Source organism: Diadema setosum, chromosome 22 (genome assembly GCF_964275005.1).
Source record: "Diadema setosum chromosome 22, eeDiaSeto1, whole genome shotgun sequence".
In the NCBI taxonomy this organism is placed as follows: domain Eukaryota; kingdom Metazoa; phylum Echinodermata; class Echinoidea; order Diadematoida; family Diadematidae; genus Diadema; species Diadema setosum.
Genome location: NC_092706.1, coordinates 27165345 through 27187280, shown reverse-complemented (window position 1 = coordinate 27187280; position 21936 = coordinate 27165345). Strand labels below are relative to the sequence as shown.

Here is a 21936-nt window from a genome sequence, read left to right as displayed (position 1 = left end):
TATCTCCCTCTCTCTCTCCCCTTCTCTCGATCTCTCTATCTTTCTCATTCACTCTCAATATCTGTATCTTTCTCTTTGCATCACGCTCTTTCTTGGTCGTCATCCGGGAGCAGAATTGGTCTGCCGTAGACCTCTCCTAACAGCGGGCTGATGTCCGCCGGGAGGTGACCGTGGCAACACATCTTGATGTGCTTCAGTCGCTCTACGTGGTCCGGGACGAGGCTGCGCAGGTGGACGGTAACGTCCATGACTTTGGAGAAGAGGTTGTGTCGCTCGGGGTGGTTACGCCGCAGCTCCCTGTAGAGGAGGTTGGCCAATTTCTCCTGATGTCTCTCAACAGTCTCTTTCTCTATCAGACCTTCGCGGTCTGAGAAAAGTAAAAAAGAAAACAATTAAAACAAACAAAAATCGACGATCTAAATTCAAACTTGTCTGTTGCGGCCACCCAACGTAGACGAAAAAATCGTGGCCGGTATAGACAGGTGGTTGCTATAGACAGGGCCGTCAGCATGGCGTTTCCTGCGGAGAAGGACTGTTTCTAGTAGTCGTATACGGCAGGTGGCCGCTATAATAGCTATAGACAGGTGACCGTGAAGGCAGGTTTGACTGTATTTCAAACAGAGTTAAACGATTTTTTGACGACATAATGATCATGTAGCCTATTATGACCGTTAGATAGCCATGGCAGTATCGCAATTATAGTGCTCGTTTTCCTGGAAACATCTTCATTTCCAAGGCGACTTTTATCGAGCAAAATCAAAAGAGAAAGAAAGGTACATAAAGAAGAGGTGACATTGTTAATCATACTATTATAAAAAGTTTTCAAGAAAAAATAAAGTCCAGGAGTTTTTATCTTCCATATCTAAATGTCTAAGCGCCAAGCTGTTAAAAATGCAAATTTCTTTAATAGGCAACAATCGAGGTCCCAGCTGTTTTATATAGTTTTCATCTTTATGCCCCATTAGTCTTTACCCACCTGCTGAGTAGAGTAGGAATGTGCAGTAAATTGCAATTTCACGTTCAGTCATCCGGAGGTCGTTAAAGATCTCGTAGAACATGAATTCGGCCTTGTACGTGGTCAGGTCACCGAATGGCGAATTCTCTGCCACGTCACGCCTCATGTACGTGTTGATTTCTGGAAATCTGAAATGTTGAAGATATCCGAGAAAAAAAGCGAAAGTAAAGGCATTCTTCTATGAGTAGATCTGAGTGGAATGTTAAGGTTCTATTCTTGAAATAATGTTTTATTTTTAAGTGTTGATATTGTTTGTAAATCATGACCCTAAAATACATATTCTCGGGGTATGTATGATCGTATAGACGTCCTTCGACTGATTACGAGGATTAAACAGGCAATAGCGACAATATGTACCACAGTAATATAATATATGCGATATTAGATCACTCGGCTTAGTCGTGGATGGTTTTGTGTTTTTGTTTATCGTTGTTTGTTTGTTGTTTGTACCGTGTGGTACTGTAGTCGAAGTTGAAGTGAAGCATGATTGACATTTATTAATAAAAGGGATTTTGAGTGAACGTTAAGCATATAAAATATCGAAGAAGTGTATATAAAGTCCCGGCCTTTCGATCTGAGTGTTCAGAATTTAGAAGAATTTGGAATGGTAAACGGAGTCGTACCTGAAAACCCCGTGGTAGTAACGTCCAGAGCACAGCGCTGCACACACTTCCAGAGCGGCCCCCTTGAACAGCGTCAGCTGGTCGGCTGAACGCAGCTGGCGGAACACATCCCGCTGCTTTGCGAAAGTGGCGAACTTCTCGATGGTGATCTCCATGTTGGTGAAGCACTGATGGGCCATCTCCGCCCGGTTGGTGATCTCGCGGGGCGGAGCTGCCAGATCCAGCTGCATCCCGTTCACCATAAAAGTTCCCTCAGGCATGTAACCTTTGAATGGCTGATACAGAAATCAAAATTTTAAAACCCAGTTGTAGGTTGTCGGGGATATCATTGGACCATTAGTACAAATGGTTATAGTTCGTTATTACTGAGGGTCATCATTCCGAACGTTTCTTATTCTAAAGGTTTGTTATTCGGACGATTGGTTATTCAAGGGAAGCTTACCTCCCTGTTATTTCCCTGTTAATTCCCTGTTAATTCGAAAATGGGGGAAATGGTCCGTTATATGCAAGGTTCGTTGATCCGGAAGCGGGATAAAGGTTGTACTTCGGACAGCTTGTTAGTTCGCACCTTGTTTTTATTTTCGGAACAAAGAACCGTCGGAATAACGCCACAAATGTTCAAATTAACGAATTATATTTAATTTTTCGATTAACGAACATCTAGGTTATTATTATTGTCTTCCGGAATAACGAACCGCAGTACCACCGACCACCTCCCATACAAATTATAAGCACGACCCTGGTAATCAGTACTAATCTAAAACAAGAGCTAAACAGAGTAACCCCTCTTTTCGACTATGAGTTAATAGCGGTATGCGGAATAGTTCCCGGATTGATTCTAGGGCGAGAACAAGAGGTTGAATCATATTGATAAATAAAAAGCTGTCTTGCTATCGTCAGCTAGTGCCCTTGATTATCATGACATCAATCAATCAATTATTTCAAGGTGCATCCCAATAATATGAGGATATTGCTACGCTTAACTATTCCATCTCCTTCTCCTTCTACTATTGAAAACATTAGGAAGGCAAGATTTTTTTTTCTGGGGGGTGGCATTGAGCTTGTAAAATGAATGCAGAGAAATGACAAATTGAACCATTTCATAATTATGATTGCTTTGAAAAAAAAAAAAAAAAAACACTTCCAGAGTATGCTGTGCGAATGTGATGTATTCACATCAGCTGAAGTCATGTGGTCTCATGGAAGACCACAGGAAGACCACAAGTATGATAAAACAAGCAGTATCATTAAAATTCTAATGATGGGCTATATTGGCCGCTATAAATTGTCTGTGTTCTATCGATGCAAAATATCTTAGATCACTTGTATTCGAATCTGGTGATTGACGGAAATAACAACAAACAAACAGCTACCATGGAATGGAAATTCACAGGATCGCAAGTTGATGTCAAGGGACGGGTTGAGACGTATCAGGGCAATTAACCCCCGACTAAGTAGGCCTACTTGTTAGTAACAAAGTTAGAGTAAAGATTAGGCCGTGGTTAGGGTTAGGTTTTAGGATTATAGTTTTGGTTATGGTTAGGATTAGGTTAAGCAAAGGATAAGGGTTTATGATCATGGGGAGGTTCCGGGGTAATTGTCCAGGGGGTAATTGCCCTATAGACCCAGGTTGAGATCGTACAACTCACTCTTGTGCACCGCTGCCAGAACTTGTCACGGTCGGCCTTCTGTGACACGAGGACGAGATTGTTGAACTCGTCAGCCAGGCGATCAACGAAGAGACGATGTTGTCGGTCCTCCTCCGACTCGTCGGGGATGTGTTCCTTCTGATCCAGCTCGTCCTTGAGTTTTTGCACCTCGACCTTGGGAACTCGCCCCATTCGGACAGCTGTTTGCCGTCCGAGAAAAGGAAAAGAAGACACTTGCTCTAATATACCACAGATATCATTTTCTCTCTTGTGAAACGTCTCACACAAATAAGGGTTTTTTACACTTGTAAATTTTTGCTTAGTCCCGTACCAACGGTGGGGCTAAGGGGGGGCCTTAGCCCCACCGTTGGTACGGGACTATCCTTAGCCCACTTTCTGTTTACACTCGTTTTTGCCAAAGTGGGCTAGCCCCACCGATAGTCCGGTACTATCTGGCCCTGCAAAATAGCAGGGTTAGCACCGCAATTGCGGTGCCAAGCAAGTGAGTGTAAACAGAACGAAAAAATAATCCGGGGCTAAGCGACGGAGACGAAGTCCGACCCCCACTGACCAATCAGAAACGAGGTAATCAAGTGCTGCCGGTGCGTGCGTGTACGCGTACAGTGCACAGCGTAATCATGAATATTCATGTGGTTTGGAAAGTCCGGGGCTAAGAAATACGAGTGTAAAAAGGTCAGTTTTGTCCTTAGCCCCGGACAAGAGATAGTACGGGACTAGTTAGCCAGTGTAAAAAGCTGAAAAATTGGTACGGGACTAACGATAGTCCTGGGTCAGAGAAAGTCCGGGGTTAAGAAACACAAGTATAAAAAGCCCTATAGAAGTATTATTAAAATATCTCTTTAAAGTAATTCCATCAGAATTTTTTCTTTGGTTATAAATTGTTTACAGAAATAAAAATAACAACTTAGGCTGTATAGTAGACCTCATGAGCATATGAGCTATGAAAAGCTGTCCTATTTCTGGACTAGTAAACATTTTAAAGTCGGTGCTGCAATAGATTAAACAAAATAATTCTCAAACTTGAATCAAATTAAAACAGAGAAACTAAGAAGATTTAATTGTCTTTTGTGTACAACATTAAGTTATAGATATGGCTATGATCCTTGTTTATTTTTTTTTTCATTACTTCATTATTTTTTCAAATTCTGTTCAGGCAATACCCATGTAACGACGAAATTGGTGATCATTACAGTGTAAAAGACACTCATATACGGTAGGGTGAAACGGGTGCTGTTCGTTATTCCGAAGGTTCGTTAATCCGAAACACGCAAATTCCCTATACCTAGAGGTTCATTAATCCGAAAATGAAAAAGGTTTCGTTAATCCGAACATTTGTGGCGTTATTCCGAAGGTTCGTTATTCCGAAAATTTGTTCATCCGAAAATGAAATTCAGAAAAACGAACCTTCGGAATAACGAATTTTCGGACTGAAGAGCCTTCGGAATATCGAACCTTCGGAATAACGAGCTGTAACCGGGTGAAACGTGAGCATTGAAAGTTTATGCCGTATGTATGCCAGTTGTAAATGATATTCTCTCCATAAGCAGATTTTCCATTGCGTTAATGGAAATTTGGCATTCTTTCATCAACAACGACAACAATGATGAATGAAATTGATGATGTCGTCCTGAAATCTGTTTTGTAGAAATTTGTAATGTTAACCACAAGGTGTAATTGAAGTTCTTGAAATAAATACAGGTCGTTACACTGACCTTTCTGTAGAACTCAAAGGGCAAGCACTAGTTTGACTATCAGACCAAACTTCTTTGTTTAAAGGGACAAATACAGTGTACGTCCGTTCTTTGAACACTTAAGTGTTTTTAAGCTTATTTCCGTTGTAAGTTAGAAAAAATTATCTCACAGTGATTTTTAATTACCTCTGCCAGTATATTTTCTATATTTTGATTTACCTGTTGGAATTCCCACCCAACCTTCAAATTAAGGATTGGAGCCCAACAGAACTATATATTCATCAGTGATGAGGGAAAATCCTCTATGCACTGAGAAGAATTAGGGCGAGGTGTCTATTCAAAAGCGGATCAGACCTCCTGAGGACATCCCCAAAGCAAGGCACTTGTGGTATCGGCAGTACTGGCACTTGTTCCGGGACTCGATGTTGATAATACAGCCGTCATCTTGGCCCCAGTATGGGCAAGGCTTGTACTCAATCTTCAGGCGCTGTGTTCTCCGGAAAAATCCCTGTATTGATAACACAGACATACACACACACAAAAACTACAACAACCAAGCAAATTAATCATTGGTATTGACTGAGTTTAAGTAAAATGTTTGTATTAGTCTTCACGATATTCGCCCCTGCAAAGAATTAAAACTCGCTCTTAGTTCTTAAGTTCATTTCAGTCCATAATATCGAATCTAGCACAGGTCTGAAAAGACAATGTGTAATGAAACATCGGTGATAATGGCAATCACGACCACATGTTAAAATGATTATATGCAATGATATGACGGCCAGAAGTGTGGCAAATCGAAGACATTACAAAAGCTTAAGTATTCGGAAGGCAGCTTTCAGATAACGTTCCAGTGATCTTGACTCAGCATGTTCAGTATAAATGCATTTATGCTGTCCACAAATATGAGAAATATTTTTATTGTGCATTTCTCACTCCTACTTAGGTCAAAGTCTAATTACTCCGTTAGGAGACGTTAGGGTGTGTATTTAAGCACCGGGATTTTTCAAATTGAGTTTACAACTGATATTCTTCTTCAATGAACCTTGATAAAACCTAAAATTTTCTAAATATTCGTTACGTTCGCCAACACTCGCCGCTCAGTGAGCTATCCGCTAGGATGTACAACATGTCTAACCAATAAACGTATGGCTGATTGGTAAACGTTTAACCGTACTATTATGAGACTACGAGCATATTCATCGATTCATTTTCACTGTCATGCTTTCATTTCGTAGTAAACATTCCTAGTGTCTGCTATTGAAAGGAAAATCAATAAAACGCCAACTGGGATCAGTTTACACACATTTACGCACATTGCAACAGAATGCATTCTCACACCCGTTATTCCACCATCTATTCGCGTGCATTCCGATCACAGCAAAGTATACTATGTTTTTTCATGTTTGTCTTTACATTCTTAAACATAATCTCTCCGTACAATGCTTGCGCACAGTTGTCATTCCTATTACACAAAGTAGTAGTATGAAGTTCCAGTGCTATGATTATTATACACACTACCTAATTTTTAAACTGTAGATATTAGTAGAGATGTAAATGTATATAATGTGGCTTGCTATTTATTATAATATCACCCTAATTATCTGTTGTCGGGTTGTGCAGCCATCTCCATTAGGCACGGAATACTTGCTTATCAGTCATCTTCTTTTATATATTAACTAATAGATGTTATTGCCTGCGTGTGACTGTTATCAGCAATTTGTATGTCATGGACGCCATGTGCTAAACTGATAAGAACGGAATGAGTTCATCTAAGAACATATCTATTATAAATGTGTCTTGTGTGTACGTAGATATCCGTGTTATTCTCGTTTTATAGCTAATGTGGGGTTGTCTCTCTGAATCGTAGATTGATATGACATGGGTTACAGTTCCTTATTCCGAAGGTTCGTTATTCCGAAGGTTCTTTGGTCCGATGGTTCTTTGGTCCGAAGGTTCGTTATTCCTAAGATTCGTTATTCCGAAGGTTCGTTAATCCGAAAATGTGATAAGGTTTGCTATTCCGAAGGTTCATTAATCCGAAAATGAAATAAGGTTCGTTATTCCGAAGGTTCTTTAATCCGAAAATGAAACAAAGCTCGTTACTCGGAAGGTTCGTTACGGACCGTATTTCATTTCGGATCAACGAACCTTCGAAATAACCAGGGAGGTGGGAAGAGACCACCTCCCTGAAATAACGAACCCTACACACTGTATTTTATTTTCGGATTAACGGACCTTCGGAATAACGAACCCTATTTCATTTTCGGATAAACGAGCCTTCGGAATAGCGAACCCTATTTCACTTTCGGATTAACGACCCTTCGGAATATAACGCCACAAATGTTCGGATTAACGAACCCTTTTTCATTTTCGGATTAACAAACCTCTAGGTATAGGGAATTTGTGTGTTTCGGAATAACGAACCTTCGGAATAACGAACAGCACCCATGACATGATAATGTTTAGCGAACAGTTCGTCACTGTACAGCACTGTTTGATGTTAGGTTAAAAGCCAATTGAACAGAAAATACATCACACATGCCCCACACTTAAATTCCATAATTCAAGTACAGTAAAATAAAATTGGAGTAAAGCATAGTTAATGTTGAAGGTGATAAAAAAAAATTTCAGTCTATTAATTATACCTATACTTCGTGAAATTGTTTTACAGAGAACATTGACATGATCTCTCCACGATGTAAGGTTATTATCAACATATACCAAGAAATTTTATACTGTTGACTTGCTCAAGAGGAATATCATCGATGAATATGTCCCCAGGCAATATTTCTATTGAATTACTGAAAATCATAAACTTAGATTTAGCAATGTTATATTTATTATTATTATCATTATTATTGTTATTATTATTAGTAGTAGTAGTAGTAGCAGTAGTGTCATCATCATCATCATCATTATACCATTATCATCATATTAAAATCAAATGATGAACATCATATGATGCCTGAAAATTATAATTAAAAAAAGACTATTACTAACCCAGATGGCAATCAGTTTTATTTTTCCCGTTTTGTCGACGGCATGCGCAAAGATGAAAGGTTACTATCATCATAATGTTGACTGACCTCAATCATAGAGAAGAATGACGGCAATGTTTTCCTTCCAGGGCCATAATGTACGTATATTCTGAAGTCCCTCAGACCAATTAATATTAAAATCAATCTCACGCTTGGCACATACTGGGAAATTTCAAAGAAACTGTGAGTTCGTTTGGTGTAATACTGTATAGAATTCTACCTGCATAGCTCTACTAAACACTAACCCCCTGCATAACAGATTATACAAGCTGTTTAAACTCTACAGGGATATCGGAGTCACGAAGAGAAACGGGTGACATTTAAATATTAATTTCTCAGTTGCACGCTGTTTGAGTATGATTCGTCTTGTTGCTTGTTAATCATTACCACAGTTATCTGTTACTTGTCAATCTTGTTACCTGGTGTCTTAATCACAAACGAAGATCATGGAAGGTTATATCATTTGCTACCTGGTCCAAGAGTGTAAACGTCTCTGAAACTTATGCAAACTTTAATTGCCTATACATACAGTAAAGAAAAGTGTGTCAGTGAAATTACGAAAGATTACAATAATGAGAATACAAATAACATCTATACTTCGATCATTACAGCACATTTGACCAAGTTGTAGACTGTGTCATTCTGATGCAAGGAAATGAATTAAGTCTCTGTGACTGTGGATGTGATTGTGGTGCCAACGTCCAGGTAGGAATTGCCATGCTCTTTTCCTTTAAGGGAATAATATTATTCTTGTCTTGAATGCATCTAAATTTGATGTTGATATATTCGCGGAAGTGATTTAACCTTCTGAAACAGCTTAGAGGTACAAGAGCATGTGGGAAGGCATACGAACCACTTGGTTATAAAGTTAAAGAGCCTATGCAATGCAAAAGCATTTTACCTTGTGTTAACTTTTAATAGCGTGATACTGCTGTAAGTACTAATTTGATTAACTGACAACGGAATGCACCTTCCATAAACTGAACATAACTTTCATATTTCCATATTGACAGCATGGTTAACAAATGACGATGTGTGAAAACATGAAGTTCTGCTCCGTCTCGAGAGTATAGGGATGTGTCTTTTGTTAATTATAATATTGGTAATTTAGCGGTGATCGATAGATGACGTCATCGACAGAATCTAGGTTTGGAAGTTCTGTTTGTTTGCTGTTGTTGATATTGCTTTGTTTTGTTTTGTTTTTGTTTGTTTTTTTTGTAGGCGTATCCAAACAATCTAAAGAAGATTATCAAAAGCTATTGCAAAAATAATATTGCATACTGTTACTTTTGTGCATGTGTCCTTTAACAGGAAGCGCTGTGCGGGTTTCCTAGGTTTAATACAGTGAAGGGAGCTGTACCCCCGACACACCTTGCCGTTCGAATCTACGGGTCGTCGTGGAGGGATCGCAGGTCAATTATCTAGCCCAGATTGAAGTCCAACAAACTCTCGTCACAGTGTATTGTTTGCTCTTTGAATCATGGCATATTTAAGTTCTCCGCCAGAGTATTTACAGTTTCCACTGCAAAAGAGAGTCGTGTTATTCAGGTCAAGCTGGAAAGAAATGTTGAATGTCTTTACATCTCTGTACATTTTTGTTATCACGCAATGTTTTCCGTGTTCACTGACTTGCGCTTAATGAGCTTAACCGTCCTCCATACCGACGGATAAACTTTTTTTTTTGTCTCCGTTGCCCTCATTATGAAGATTGCATTCCTCGGAGAAGATTAAACTCATCATAGATTGTGCATCATATAGAAACAGGTGATCCATGCATTTGTATCACTTGCTAATCTTGTTTGAGAGCAAATGTTTAGGAAAATGAATATGACAAAGTATAAATCAACACGATAGGCCTTCTGAAAAGAACAAAATGGCCCAGCTATGGCAACGTACAGTGAAAAGAAAAATGGTGTTTGTTGAATTGTTTTGACTAGATTTTCTTTTCAAGTAGTCTGTTTCCTTCTCAAACAACCTCGTGCTCGGCAGCAGTATTCTAAGCTTTTGAACTATCCTGGGCGACGACGGAAAATCGTTTTTTTTTTCTTCACAGCCCTCATCATGAAGGCTATTTTTATTCAATACTATGTGTCTCTTTTTGTTCTTTGTCTACCATCTCGCATAGGGCCTACAGACCCATTTCTATGTCACTAACATGCAGGTCGTCACAAAAATATATGATTACGTATTCATCGAAATAAAACTGTAATCGGAATGACTTGTTTCATTCAATTCAGAGCATTTTCTTTCAAGCACGTACCTTGCAACCTTCACACGAATACACGCCGTAATGCATGCCCGATGCCTTGTCTCCGCATATCTGACAGCGAATGATATCTGTTTGTGTTTGTAAAAAAATGTAAATCATTTAGCAGTTCCATTAACTGGGAAGTCCAGATAATTTTCATAATTTCACATCATGTAGTACATAAAATTGACAGCTCCATGCTACGAAACCCATACTCTAACCCCCCCCCCCAAAAAAAAAAAAAAATAAAAAATCAAGTATGATGACATAGGAGCCTCACATATTTCAGAAATGTAGCAATGTAATTCCACTACAAGTTTACCTGTGTGTGATCCGTGCATGCTTTCTCCTTTTCTTCTGCTTCCTTGAACCCCCACTCATGCATTCTTATGGTGAGGCTTCCATACCATCATCCTTGTTCATTGTGATATGTTTTAAATCTTTAAAACATTCCTACTCCTCATCTCAGTCACCATAAATCCTGAAACTCTGTACCCAATCTGTAACCAATTTATAGTTGTTCAAAATGTAAAAGTCTGGAAAAATCCTTTGGAGGTCTCCTTTAAGATAATAATTCTTTCGGTGCTGTTCCGGTGGTCACTTTGCTCAAAATAGTTCAAGTATTAAAAGCAGACGACTCAAAACTCCTCCACAAACCATTACCGTTGCTACTATGCAATCGAGCTATGCCACGCCTTGATTATTTATTCGTCAAATACAAATCACCATCGAATTTTTTCCCCCGTATGCAATAATCACATCTGCGAGAGACAGGAATTTTGCTGATACTTTTCATTAATTCACCAGATTTCGTAGTTTGCTTCGCCAACATGGGAAGCTCACTCTTCTACGATGGATCAATGCAAAAATTGCCTCTTGATTAAAAAAAAAAAAAAAAAAAAAAAAAAACCCGAAGTATTCTCAGATTTTCGTCGCCGCATTATTTGCCATATTCATATATATCAAGGTCTGTGTAAGTTGAAGCAAAATGCAGTCATGGCATGTGACGACACAACTATCTCGTGGTAACAGTTTTTCGCCAAAGTCGGTTGAAGCTAAATTATTTTTGCTCTGTGACCTCACTATAATGTCGGGGATTCGGCGTATGTGCTTAAGGTGCAGCAAAGAGATCTATAGTGTATATTATGAGCCAATTGGAGTACGTTAGCTCATGGGCACATTGGTACGAATGACTTTTTTTCTCTCTCTCTGAGTCGGTTAGGACACTTCACTTGTTTTCAGAGCAACATGAAATACAGCTTAACGAAAAAATCTATGGGATTCATCAATCTTGTTCAAACAAAGAATGAACTTGAGTAGAGTAGACCAGATGACCAGAATGATTCGTCAATTAACACTTGGGAAAGGGTCCATTTCATTATTTTGCATCTCTTTCCATTGATATTGCCAAGTACCAAGTTTGCTGTCAGGTGGATGTGCTGGCAAGCAGCATTTATAAGGATTACATGAATAATCATTACATCACAGATGCTTATCCCACTGAATTTAAAAACCAACGTGCTTGCCTGTACGAATGACCTTTATTCTGCTCATGCGCAAAGTGGATCTTCGAACTGGCTTATTCTATATAGTATAACCGATATCAAATATTGAGACAATATCAGGATCAAGGCAATTGATTCAACAGGTGCCGTCTGTGAGATGATAGAAAGGATCATAAGATATGTCCAAAGCATTCTGTAAGCTCAGACGAGGACACTGTCAAGCTTTGGCTCAAGTGATATATCAAACGTTTGTTAGGGTATCCCATGGGTTAAGATGTATGGTCACTATACTTGAGTTTATTAACCGAGGACTGTGTTTAGACTACTATTGTTAAAAGGATCATATAGTTTTGGTTCAGACCTAATTTCATGTTTCTAACATTTTTTACTGAGATAATGAGGAACCTTTCATGAAATATGGAAGAGCATGTAATTCCATGAGGAATTCAACATTTGATGAAAATTGGTTTTGAAATGGCTGAGATATCCAAAACAGAGCGATCCTAATGAGTGTGGGACCCACACTTAATTACAATCGCTTTGTTTTACTTTGTTTTTGGATGTTTCAGTCATTCCAAACCTGAATTTCATCAAATAAACTTTGAATTCATCTTAAAATGGTATGCTCTGTACTATTTTATACTTGTTTTCTTGGTATCTCACAAAAAGTTAAAAGCCCAATTCTCATCTCCACCAATACTGTACCATTCCTTTAAGGCGTGTCTGGTTCACAGGCAACCACGTGACTTCTGTCGAAGTGAACAAGACTTACCCGAGTAGACGGGGTCATCTCCCTTGTCGCCGTCTTTCTTCTTCCTAGCTCTTTTCTTGGTTGTGGTCTCTGCTTCCATGGTTGGGGAACATGACTGGCCATGCTGGGCCGAGCTGTCTGGCTCAATGTCGGTCCGGCTGTGATTTTCTACTCTTTGTTCTCTATCAACACAGATAATCAACACAACCAACACAAAATTCCAGGGTTCATGATTACATAAATATACCAAACTATTTTCCTCATTTGTACATTGATTATGAACAGGAATAACAAAGTAATAAGCCCCGCGATGTAATGTCGAACCCGTGGGTGCAATACGTAGTGTCGAACTCGTTGGCTATTTTTTTGTTTTGTTTTGTTTTGTTTTTGCTTTAATAGTAATGAATTCGTAGGCCTTTTTTGTCTGGTGTCGGACACATGGGCTTTGATATTTGCCTAGTGTCGAGCTCATGGGCTGTATGACTCATGGCTCTTTTTTAAATGTCGAACTCGTGGGCCGTATGACTCGTGGGTGTCGATCTCGTGGAATATGACCCCAAGAATTCATTCACTGTGATTTTGAAATACAAATGTAATTTTGAAATGAAATAATTATTATAAAAGTGTTCTTTCCTGGCGTTCTCCCCTTTCCGGTGGAAACTTTTATGCCAGCATTTAAAAATTCCTATTTAGGTTCGATAATACTCTCCAGTAAGTCGAATGTGTACTTACGTAAATGACGGAAATTTTAATGTAGCTGAAACGGCGTCCGGCTGTGATGAGGTACATACGTCCATTTGACTTTCATCAGTGTCATCCATTTTCACTTCAATGGAAATTCTCGACTTAATATAATATCAAACATCAGCTTTACATAACGGCGCTTGTGGTGTCTTTGAAATGTCACACGCTGGCAGTCAACATGTTGGCTGTTTCATCCCTATCACAATTGTTATTACATAGATTCGCCCGCTACCCCGTGTTCCGAATCAATGTTTCATCGAGCTGACGCCTTCCGTTAACCTCCTGTGTGCCACGATTATTTCCTGTCCATAGGTACGTAAGTGAAGTTTATTCACATTTGACTCGTCGGCACAGGAGGGGTTAATTCGTCTCTTACGGCGGAGTTGCCAGCCAAGCACTTCATCGACACTGGGTCTCGCAGGATAGAGAAGGGCGGATGTGTGCTCACCTCAAAAGGCGCCGTTTAGCCTTGGTAGCAATATGTTGAAGCTCGCGTTCGACATTAGAGGCAAATCTGCAACGACAGGGAATGAAAAAGTAGAAAATTCACTGGTTACCATGATAGTCACGTACCCTGCTAAGTGTGATGGTTGTTCGTCAGCCACAGGCAAACTACTTTGCCGTTGCCATGAGAGACGGAAATATGAAGAGATCTTTAAATTTGTCCAGTGGAATACAGAGATCTACATAAATGATATCGCCATAATTATTACAAACGACCAAGCGTTTTATATTGCTCTGTGCAGATAATAAATGACAGGAAAAACGGCAAATCAATAAGTACTATAGCATGGCTGAATTCAGAGCAATTCAATGACGGTAAATGTATATGAGTGCTATCTTAACTATCATAATTTATACAAACATAAATACATATATATATATATATATATATATATATATATATATATATATATATATATAGCATTATTTCGTAGGCGCGTATACATGATTATGTATCTATGTTGGCCTATGTGCATCATTACAGCATACGATAAGAAAGAGACGGATTTAATTATAGAATTCATATTTGCCCCCTCCCTGGGGTGAGTCTTGAATGAATCTTGTTTCTTTTGTTCGATATTCTCTGTCGACACGTTTTCATGCCATTGATGATGACCTTCAAAAAGCCTGCAGAGCAACTGCAGCGATCTCTTCTCTTGACGAATGCTGTAGGTACATAAAGCACCGTCAAGCACCACACGCTCTCTGGATCTGAACAACAACGCCACGGTTATTTGAGGACTCTGTTTTCCCCATTCTTATATCCCAGTAGCATGTAATGTCAATATCAGTCTGAAAAAGAAGAACTAGGTCTAGTTCGACGGGGTATGACCTCGCACAGAGAATCAATTTTGATCAGCGCTGGGTAAATAACTTCTATTATTAACTGCGAGCATGCTGTGGGGCCGAGTGTTCATGCATTGTGTATGTACACGTACACATATACACTCGAATATACGCGTATATAAGATATAAGATATATTCAATATATATATATATATATATATATATATATATATATATATATGATTTTACATAGATTAAAGTATGTGTGCGTGCGTGCATGTGTGTATATTGTGTGACGGGTTGATTTCAAATACTTAAATTATCAATTAATGTGAGCTCGTTACATGAGGCAACAAGAGTCATCATGACAAGAGTACTCAACAAATTAATTGGTGTTCATAAAAGTATAGCAATCGCTACCCTTGCTCATCTATTATGTCGTCATTATCACAATGAGTGTTTTCCCTAGAATCTAGCATAGAGACCAATGAAACGGCAAACAGAAAATGGAAGCATTTCACATAACGGATAGTGTGTTTTGCGTTGATTCGCTGAAAATAAACATATATAAAACTCTTGAGCAATATAATCATTTCAGTGTCCACGTATAAACTATCCAGACCACTTGAAGTTAACCTACCAAAACTAGCCACAAAATCTGCAAAAACTAAAAAATTTCCAACCGCAAGATCATAACATTGCAAAATGGCATGTCTGCTTAAAATGTTCAATATATTTTTTTTTTCAAATGTCACAAAATTGTGCATGGTTGAGGAATAGTATTACCTAACAACGTGAATGAAATCTTATTGCCATACACGTCAGGGTTAAATTAAAAAAAAAATGAAAAAGTAATCCCAACTCTCTTGAAAATACGCTCCTCTTTTTATAACTACAAGTGTATATGATTTTTTTTTCGGGGTCCGAATTAAGTTCCACTCCCCTATCATCATCATAAAGAAGTTTCCAGTTTAAACATTCTGATGAGGAACGGTCTGAAGTACATCGTACATATACCTCTTTAATTATATCTGTTTATGAAAGGATTCCAAATTTTCAGGGTTGGAAAACTGACACACAAAATGTAAAGATTTTACTTGTATAAATAGTGCACCAATACCTGTATAATTATAGGTTTCTGTTTGTCAGACGCCTTACCAATAGAAAGTTCATAACAACAGCTTTGTAATGTTTTGGCTGCATTCAATATGTTATTATTATTATCATTATTATTATTATTAGTAGTAGTAGTAGTAGTAGTAGTAGTAGTAGTAGTAGTAGTAGTAGTAGTAGTATCATTATTATTATTATTATTATTGTTGTTGTTGTTGTTGTTGTTGTTATAATTATTATTATTATTATCATTATTATATTACTCAACAAAAAATTGCCTCATAAAGCTTAAAATAAGCCTAAACGGCAGCGATGCTATAAATGCAACGATTTCTTAAGGTCATTTATGCGCTGACAGTGGCAATCTGAGGTACTGTGATGATGCGTGACTGTACAAAAGTGCTAACGGGCTTCTAAAACATTTAAAAGGACGGCAGCTCCTGAAAGTATGGTCAAAACGTACTTACGGATTTGGCAGTTAGCTACAGCCTGAGGGGTTGCAACACGTTGATCAGATAGGCAGCATTTCTCGTTTGAATGTGATACATGAAATACTTTCCCCGCGAATAACAAACTATAATGGAGCTAATCCGCAGTGCTACATAATATGACACAGCACCTGTTACGGCGATCGACATATCGATATACTAGTAATGTGCTTGATACGGCAGTACGCTGGAACGCTGTGCAACTCGGCGGAAGAGACAGACAAAACGAGTGTACTGGTGTGTGCACACTAGGATGAAGCCGCGGTGTTTTGCAGTGGCGCCCTTCTAAAATATTGTATGCATGCAAGCAGGTAGCGATCTCCCTCCCCCTCCATTCCCCTCCCTCTCTCCCTCTCCCTACCCTGTGACTATCACTCTGTATTTATTTATTCATTTATCTATCTATCTATCTATCCATCTATCTATCCATCTATGTATCTATCTATCTATCTATCTATCTATACTATCCATCTATCTATCTATATCTAGCTAGCTGTCTATCTATTCATTTATCTATCTATCTATCTATCTATATCTATCTATCTATCTATCTATCTATCTATCTAACCCTATCTGTCCGTCCGTCTGTCTGTCTGTCTGTCTGTCTGTCTGTCTGTCTGTCTGTCTATTGGTCGACCTGCCGTAGATAAATAGGTTGCCAATTATCGTCACTTACCAGCGGGTCAATTGTGTCGGGGATTCACGAGACGTCCAACACACGTGATATTACACACATAGCGGTACTGCACGCTTGATAATAGGGAGCTTTAGATTTTAGACGCGCGGACATTCAGAGGGAAAAAACATGCTCTGAGCGTGCGCAGAAGCGCGCGTCAAGTCGATCGCCTGAGTTTTTCACTACGCGTACTGGCCTATTTTTACGTCCGCGCAGTTTGCAACGTAGAGACCTGCTTCATGCACCGATCATAATTCTATGGGGGCGCGATTTTATTTTTTATACGTTGCGTCCCAGCGCAATCTAAAGCTTCTTTTCAGCACGACGCAGGGGAGAGGAGAACATCCAGCGCACTCGTCGTCTCAAACGTCCGCGCGTCAAAATCTAAAGCTCCCTAATAGCACAGATATGCCAAACGATGATTAATGCATGCGATCTCCCGCTGTCCTAATGACCATTATAATCATTATATGATGTCATTTGGAACCTAACATCACGATGTAATCAAGAGACAATATTCGGGGTCACTAGAACTGGGTTCTTGCAAATATATATATATATATATATATATATATATATATATTATATACATATAATCATGTTGTAGAATGACTCAGCGAAAACAGAGAAAAAAGAACAACAAAATCGCTTATTAACATACCCTTGGCCCTCACGCATCATTCGCTGATATTATTGGTCTGTTTGTTCATGAAACTTAGCAAACATCTCGCCGAGAGCAAAGTCCTGATCAGTATAATTTTCTATAATGATAACATGAAGATGGCTGGGTCGAGTAGCGATGGACGAATTGATATCCCCTCCTCAATCTATTTCTCTATTATTTTTGTCTATCTGTCAATCTATCTACCTATCTATCTATCTACCTATCTATCCAATTAACTATCTATCCATCCATCTATCTATCTATCTATCTATCTATCTACCTATCAATCTATCATCTATCTATCATCTAGCTATCTATCTACACGACTGATGCGTTCCGCCATCTGGCGTTTGATTTACTAATTTAATGTATGTAAACTAGGGCTAGATGCTGATAAAGGCCTATTTATACCTCAGTTTGTGTCTGTATATCATGAATCATGTCCGAAGTCAAATTTTTGTGCAGAGCATTCAAAGTACATTGTAGGTCCACATTGTCCGCAATTACTGCAAATACGGCCTTTGTCTTTCAAAGCATTTCTCCTTGCATGTCGAACACATCCCGAAGCCAACACCCAACTAGAGACTCCGACCAGGGAGATGAGAGAGTACTCCATGCTCCGATATCACCCCGACAACCGACATCATTGACTGCTCATGAAGACAGTTGTACCTTCGAGGAGAGCGGGGCATTTCTGCACCCGTTGAGTGCGAACAATACCGGGAGAAAGTCTTTGATGATGGTGGTTTTCCCCCGTGAACGTATCCCGAATGTTGTGGGTAAGTATATGGTCATGGTTAAAGTTTGTTATTCCGAAGGTTCCCATTTCCGAAGGTTCTCATTTCCGAAAATGAAATAAGGTTCGTTACTCTGAATGTGTTTTAAAAAAAGACTCGCCATACCGAAGGTTCCTTCATCCGAAAACGAAATAAGATTCGTCATTATACGAAAAGTTAGTTATTCCGAAAATAGAATGAGGCTCATTATTCTAGAGGTTCATTAATCCTGAAACATAAAAAGGTTCGTTATTCCGAAGGTTTGTTAATCCGAAAAAAAAAGTGGTTCCTCATATCGAAGGTTCATTAGTACGCACTTTATTTATTTATTTATTTTTTTTTTGGGGGGGGGGGGGTTTGTTTTGTTTTGTCGTCGTCGTCGTTGTTGTTTTTGTTAATTTTCGGATTAACAAACCTCGGAAATAGCAAACCTCATTTTATTTTTGGATATGAAATAAACCCTCGAAATAACGAACCCTATATCTCATTTTCAGATTAATTAACGAACATCTAGATATGCTGACTTTGTGTCTTCCGGAATAACAAACCCTGGGACGGGAATAACTAATATCACCCACGGTCACATGTGAAATGGATGGAGCGTAAAACAGTATCTTCATGGCAGTATGTCTATGACTGAATAAACAAAACTTATCGCTGCTTATGCTGCCGAAATCTAAACGCTGACGGAAAGACAGATATGGCAGCCATATCGCATGTATCTAATGTGACACGTTCACAAAGACGTGACACGTTCACAGAGACGCGACAACTGAAGAATGTAGCGTCAGAAGGCGTCGTGAAACAACAGAGTATCAAAGGGACGATGTGCTTTAATGTATATCTAGAACAATTATGTAAACATCAATCTATATCCACAACAGAACACAGAAGAACACCTCGGCCCCGTTTCATAAAAATTTGATATGACAGCAACTCTTGTTGGAATGGCAATTGTCATGACAACCACAAGAATCCAGCTTCCTGATTGGCTGTTGCTATTGGAAGTTGCCATTCCAGCAAGAGTTGCCATCCTGACATCTTTTATGAAATGGGGCCCCCTTTGGTCGACACATCGTAGAAGTGTCTTCTCTCAGATACTTGTGTTAATATGGTATATACTTCTCTTCAGTGTTTCTTGGAAATTATGATAAAGCAAACTGATTTCAGCAAGTGAATGACGAAGCAATCACCAACCTGTCGTCATCATCTGACACAGAGCGAATATCTTTAGCTTTCTTCAATTCTTTTCAGCTATTTCCCATGACCCTGTCTTGACGGAATAGCAAACTTGCGTTGTCGAAAGCTCTATGTTTCAAGCACAGCAACAACATCCGATAAAAAAAGTTATAACGGAAACAACTTTCACTTTCCTTGAAAATGTTTGTCAAGAGCAGACTTGGGGTCATCAGGGTGTGAATCTAGTTGAAGGAAAATTAAATTTTTACCAAAGAGAAATTTGTACTACTAATGTAGTACCTATACAGTGGATAAAGATATTGATTCTCCGTGCACAAATCCCTGGCTATATTTCATGACCGTCATGACCGTGCACAAAGTATAATGGCAGAGGGTAACAATTCAACCAATCGCCCATAATGCCATATAAGATAAATAATACCACCTTGCCCCTACCAATATCAAACCACCAACATCACTTGACACATGAAGCCGAGCTTTCAGGCACGGTGACACGACATAATATTGCTCCTGCAACAATTACTCCGGTCTTACTTTCTCCTAAGAACATTTTGGGTTAGGGTTGTGATAGGATTTTAAGTTTCGATGCGAGGATTAGGATTAGGGTTAGGGTTATGCTTGCGGGTAGGATTTATGTTTGGCTTGGCAAGCCAATATTTCGTGAAGGGGGGGGGGATTGTCGCAGGAGCAAACGTCATGGAACCTTCAGACATAGTCAGACAGTGTTTTCTTTATAACCACAAATATATCTCTGCTTGTGTAAATAATCATTGTCAATACTGTCGCGGGGAATGTGTGCTTATGTATTCAGGCGTGCTGCCTTTGTAATGTGTTCATATCTGGAAAGACATCGTGTTTAATACAAGAACATTGGTCACGAGTGAATGGCTACTATTCGTGTACACACATTATAAATCTCTCGTTTTCACATACATCCCACGATTCAAAAATATAGTACTTTACTGTACCTTACATTGTGAGCCCAACTTGTACTTTAACTTTTACTGTAATCTAAAGAATAATTTGTGACCAGTTAAGCGTGTCCCAGTCTTTAAACCCAGTATATCTGATCATTATTTTGAAATTCATCTGGCTGTATAATAATTACCTTTTTCACTTTTATACAGCACGAGAACAGAATTTTCGTCATTTCTTGTTGCTCTTGTTACTGTATATAGGCCTACATGAGCAATAGGAATCTGTGAAGTTATGACATCACCACCCCAGCACTTATTTTGCACAATCATATTAATTGTTTGAGAACTGTTTAGTTTATATTAGCAAATCTTCTAAACTTCATTACTATACTTTCAACAGATTTTTTTTTTTATTGTGCTTGTAAATTGTTTGTCTTCTTTCTTTAAAAAATAAAAAAAATCAAGTGACGTCTGGCCCTGAATCTCAGATGACAGCGCTACTTAATTCTTCTGTTCTTCAGTATCACAGATACATGTAACAGATAATGAATAATTCTGGTACCGTTTAAGTGTAATTTATTTTCAAAATGAGAATCCCGCTTTTGTTAAACACCTGCAGCACTGCTGTCGAGTGTCACAAGATCAGGTCTCGATATATTTTTTGTTTGTTTCTTTGTTTGTTAATTACTTTTTTCCAAGTCAAAACCACTACCATTAAACATAAAAAAAATTAAGAGCACACACTGTGACTGAATCACTCATTGCACAGACACACATATACAAATATATTTCAACCATAATCAGTATATACCCACAATATATTTACAGGCACTTAGGTAAGATACAAACTGTACAACAACAAGAAACTACAATGTGGTATGCATTCTCCATTAACATGCCCAACAAATCGTGCTATAATTAATAACATATTATTTCCTGTCACGCACACCCACCATCTATTATCCACATGGTGGTGATGATTTACAATGGTTACCATAGCGACAATACTGACAACCAGTGTCCCAGTGCATACATTCAGAAGATATAATACAGAGACAACAACAACAACAAAATGACATTTTAGCACGTATGAAAAAAGAAACAATATACAAAGGATTGAATATCTATACAATAAAGAAGGTTCACGGAACAAAAGTGGAAAAGATCCTGAACAAAAGCAAAATCTTGATGAACAAAACCAAACTTGAGGTGCTGAGCATAATCATACATTATCTAAAACATAATTCAGTAGAGAATCTCAACCCGTTTTGTGGTTGAGGCATTGAAAACGACAACATACATATCATTATCAATGCATTGCACTTTGGTGTAAACTTGAATCAGCCACAAATCGAGCATACTAACAGCTACGACTAAGAAATTTGGTGGATAAGTTTAAGATATGTGTGAGATTCCATCTACCGAATTTGGTCTTCATCTCATAATCCTTTTCATGTTAGGCTCAAAACTTTTCAGTCGCCCCTCGTACAACTTTACGAGGTTTTCTGTGCCAAATGGCACTCA

At 38.6% G+C, this 21936-nt stretch overlaps 1 protein-coding gene across 1 annotated transcript in view; it reads right to left on the bottom strand.

Moving 5' to 3' along the window:
• LOC140245269 (peroxisome proliferator-activated receptor delta-like) overlaps positions 1-14548 on the bottom strand; it is a 14844-nt gene extending 296 nt beyond the window's left edge. The window contains exons 1-9 of the mRNA XM_072324853.1: positions 14493-14548; positions 13737-13802; positions 12566-12726; positions 10301-10377; positions 5354-5507; positions 3288-3487; positions 1639-1913; positions 977-1143; positions 1-367 (exon numbers count right to left, since the gene is read on the bottom strand). The exon at positions 1-367 is cut by the window's left edge and continues 296 nt beyond it. Of these exons, the coding sequence (XP_072180954.1) occupies positions 81-367; positions 977-1143; positions 1639-1913; positions 3288-3487; positions 5354-5507; positions 10301-10377; positions 12566-12726; positions 13737-13802; positions 14493-14548 (1443 nt within the window). The 3' untranslated portion in view covers positions 1-80. The remainder of the gene's footprint in view (positions 368-976; positions 1144-1638; positions 1914-3287; positions 3488-5353; positions 5508-10300; positions 10378-12565; positions 12727-13736; positions 13803-14492) is intronic.
• Positions 14549-21936: the final 7388 nt, after the last annotated feature.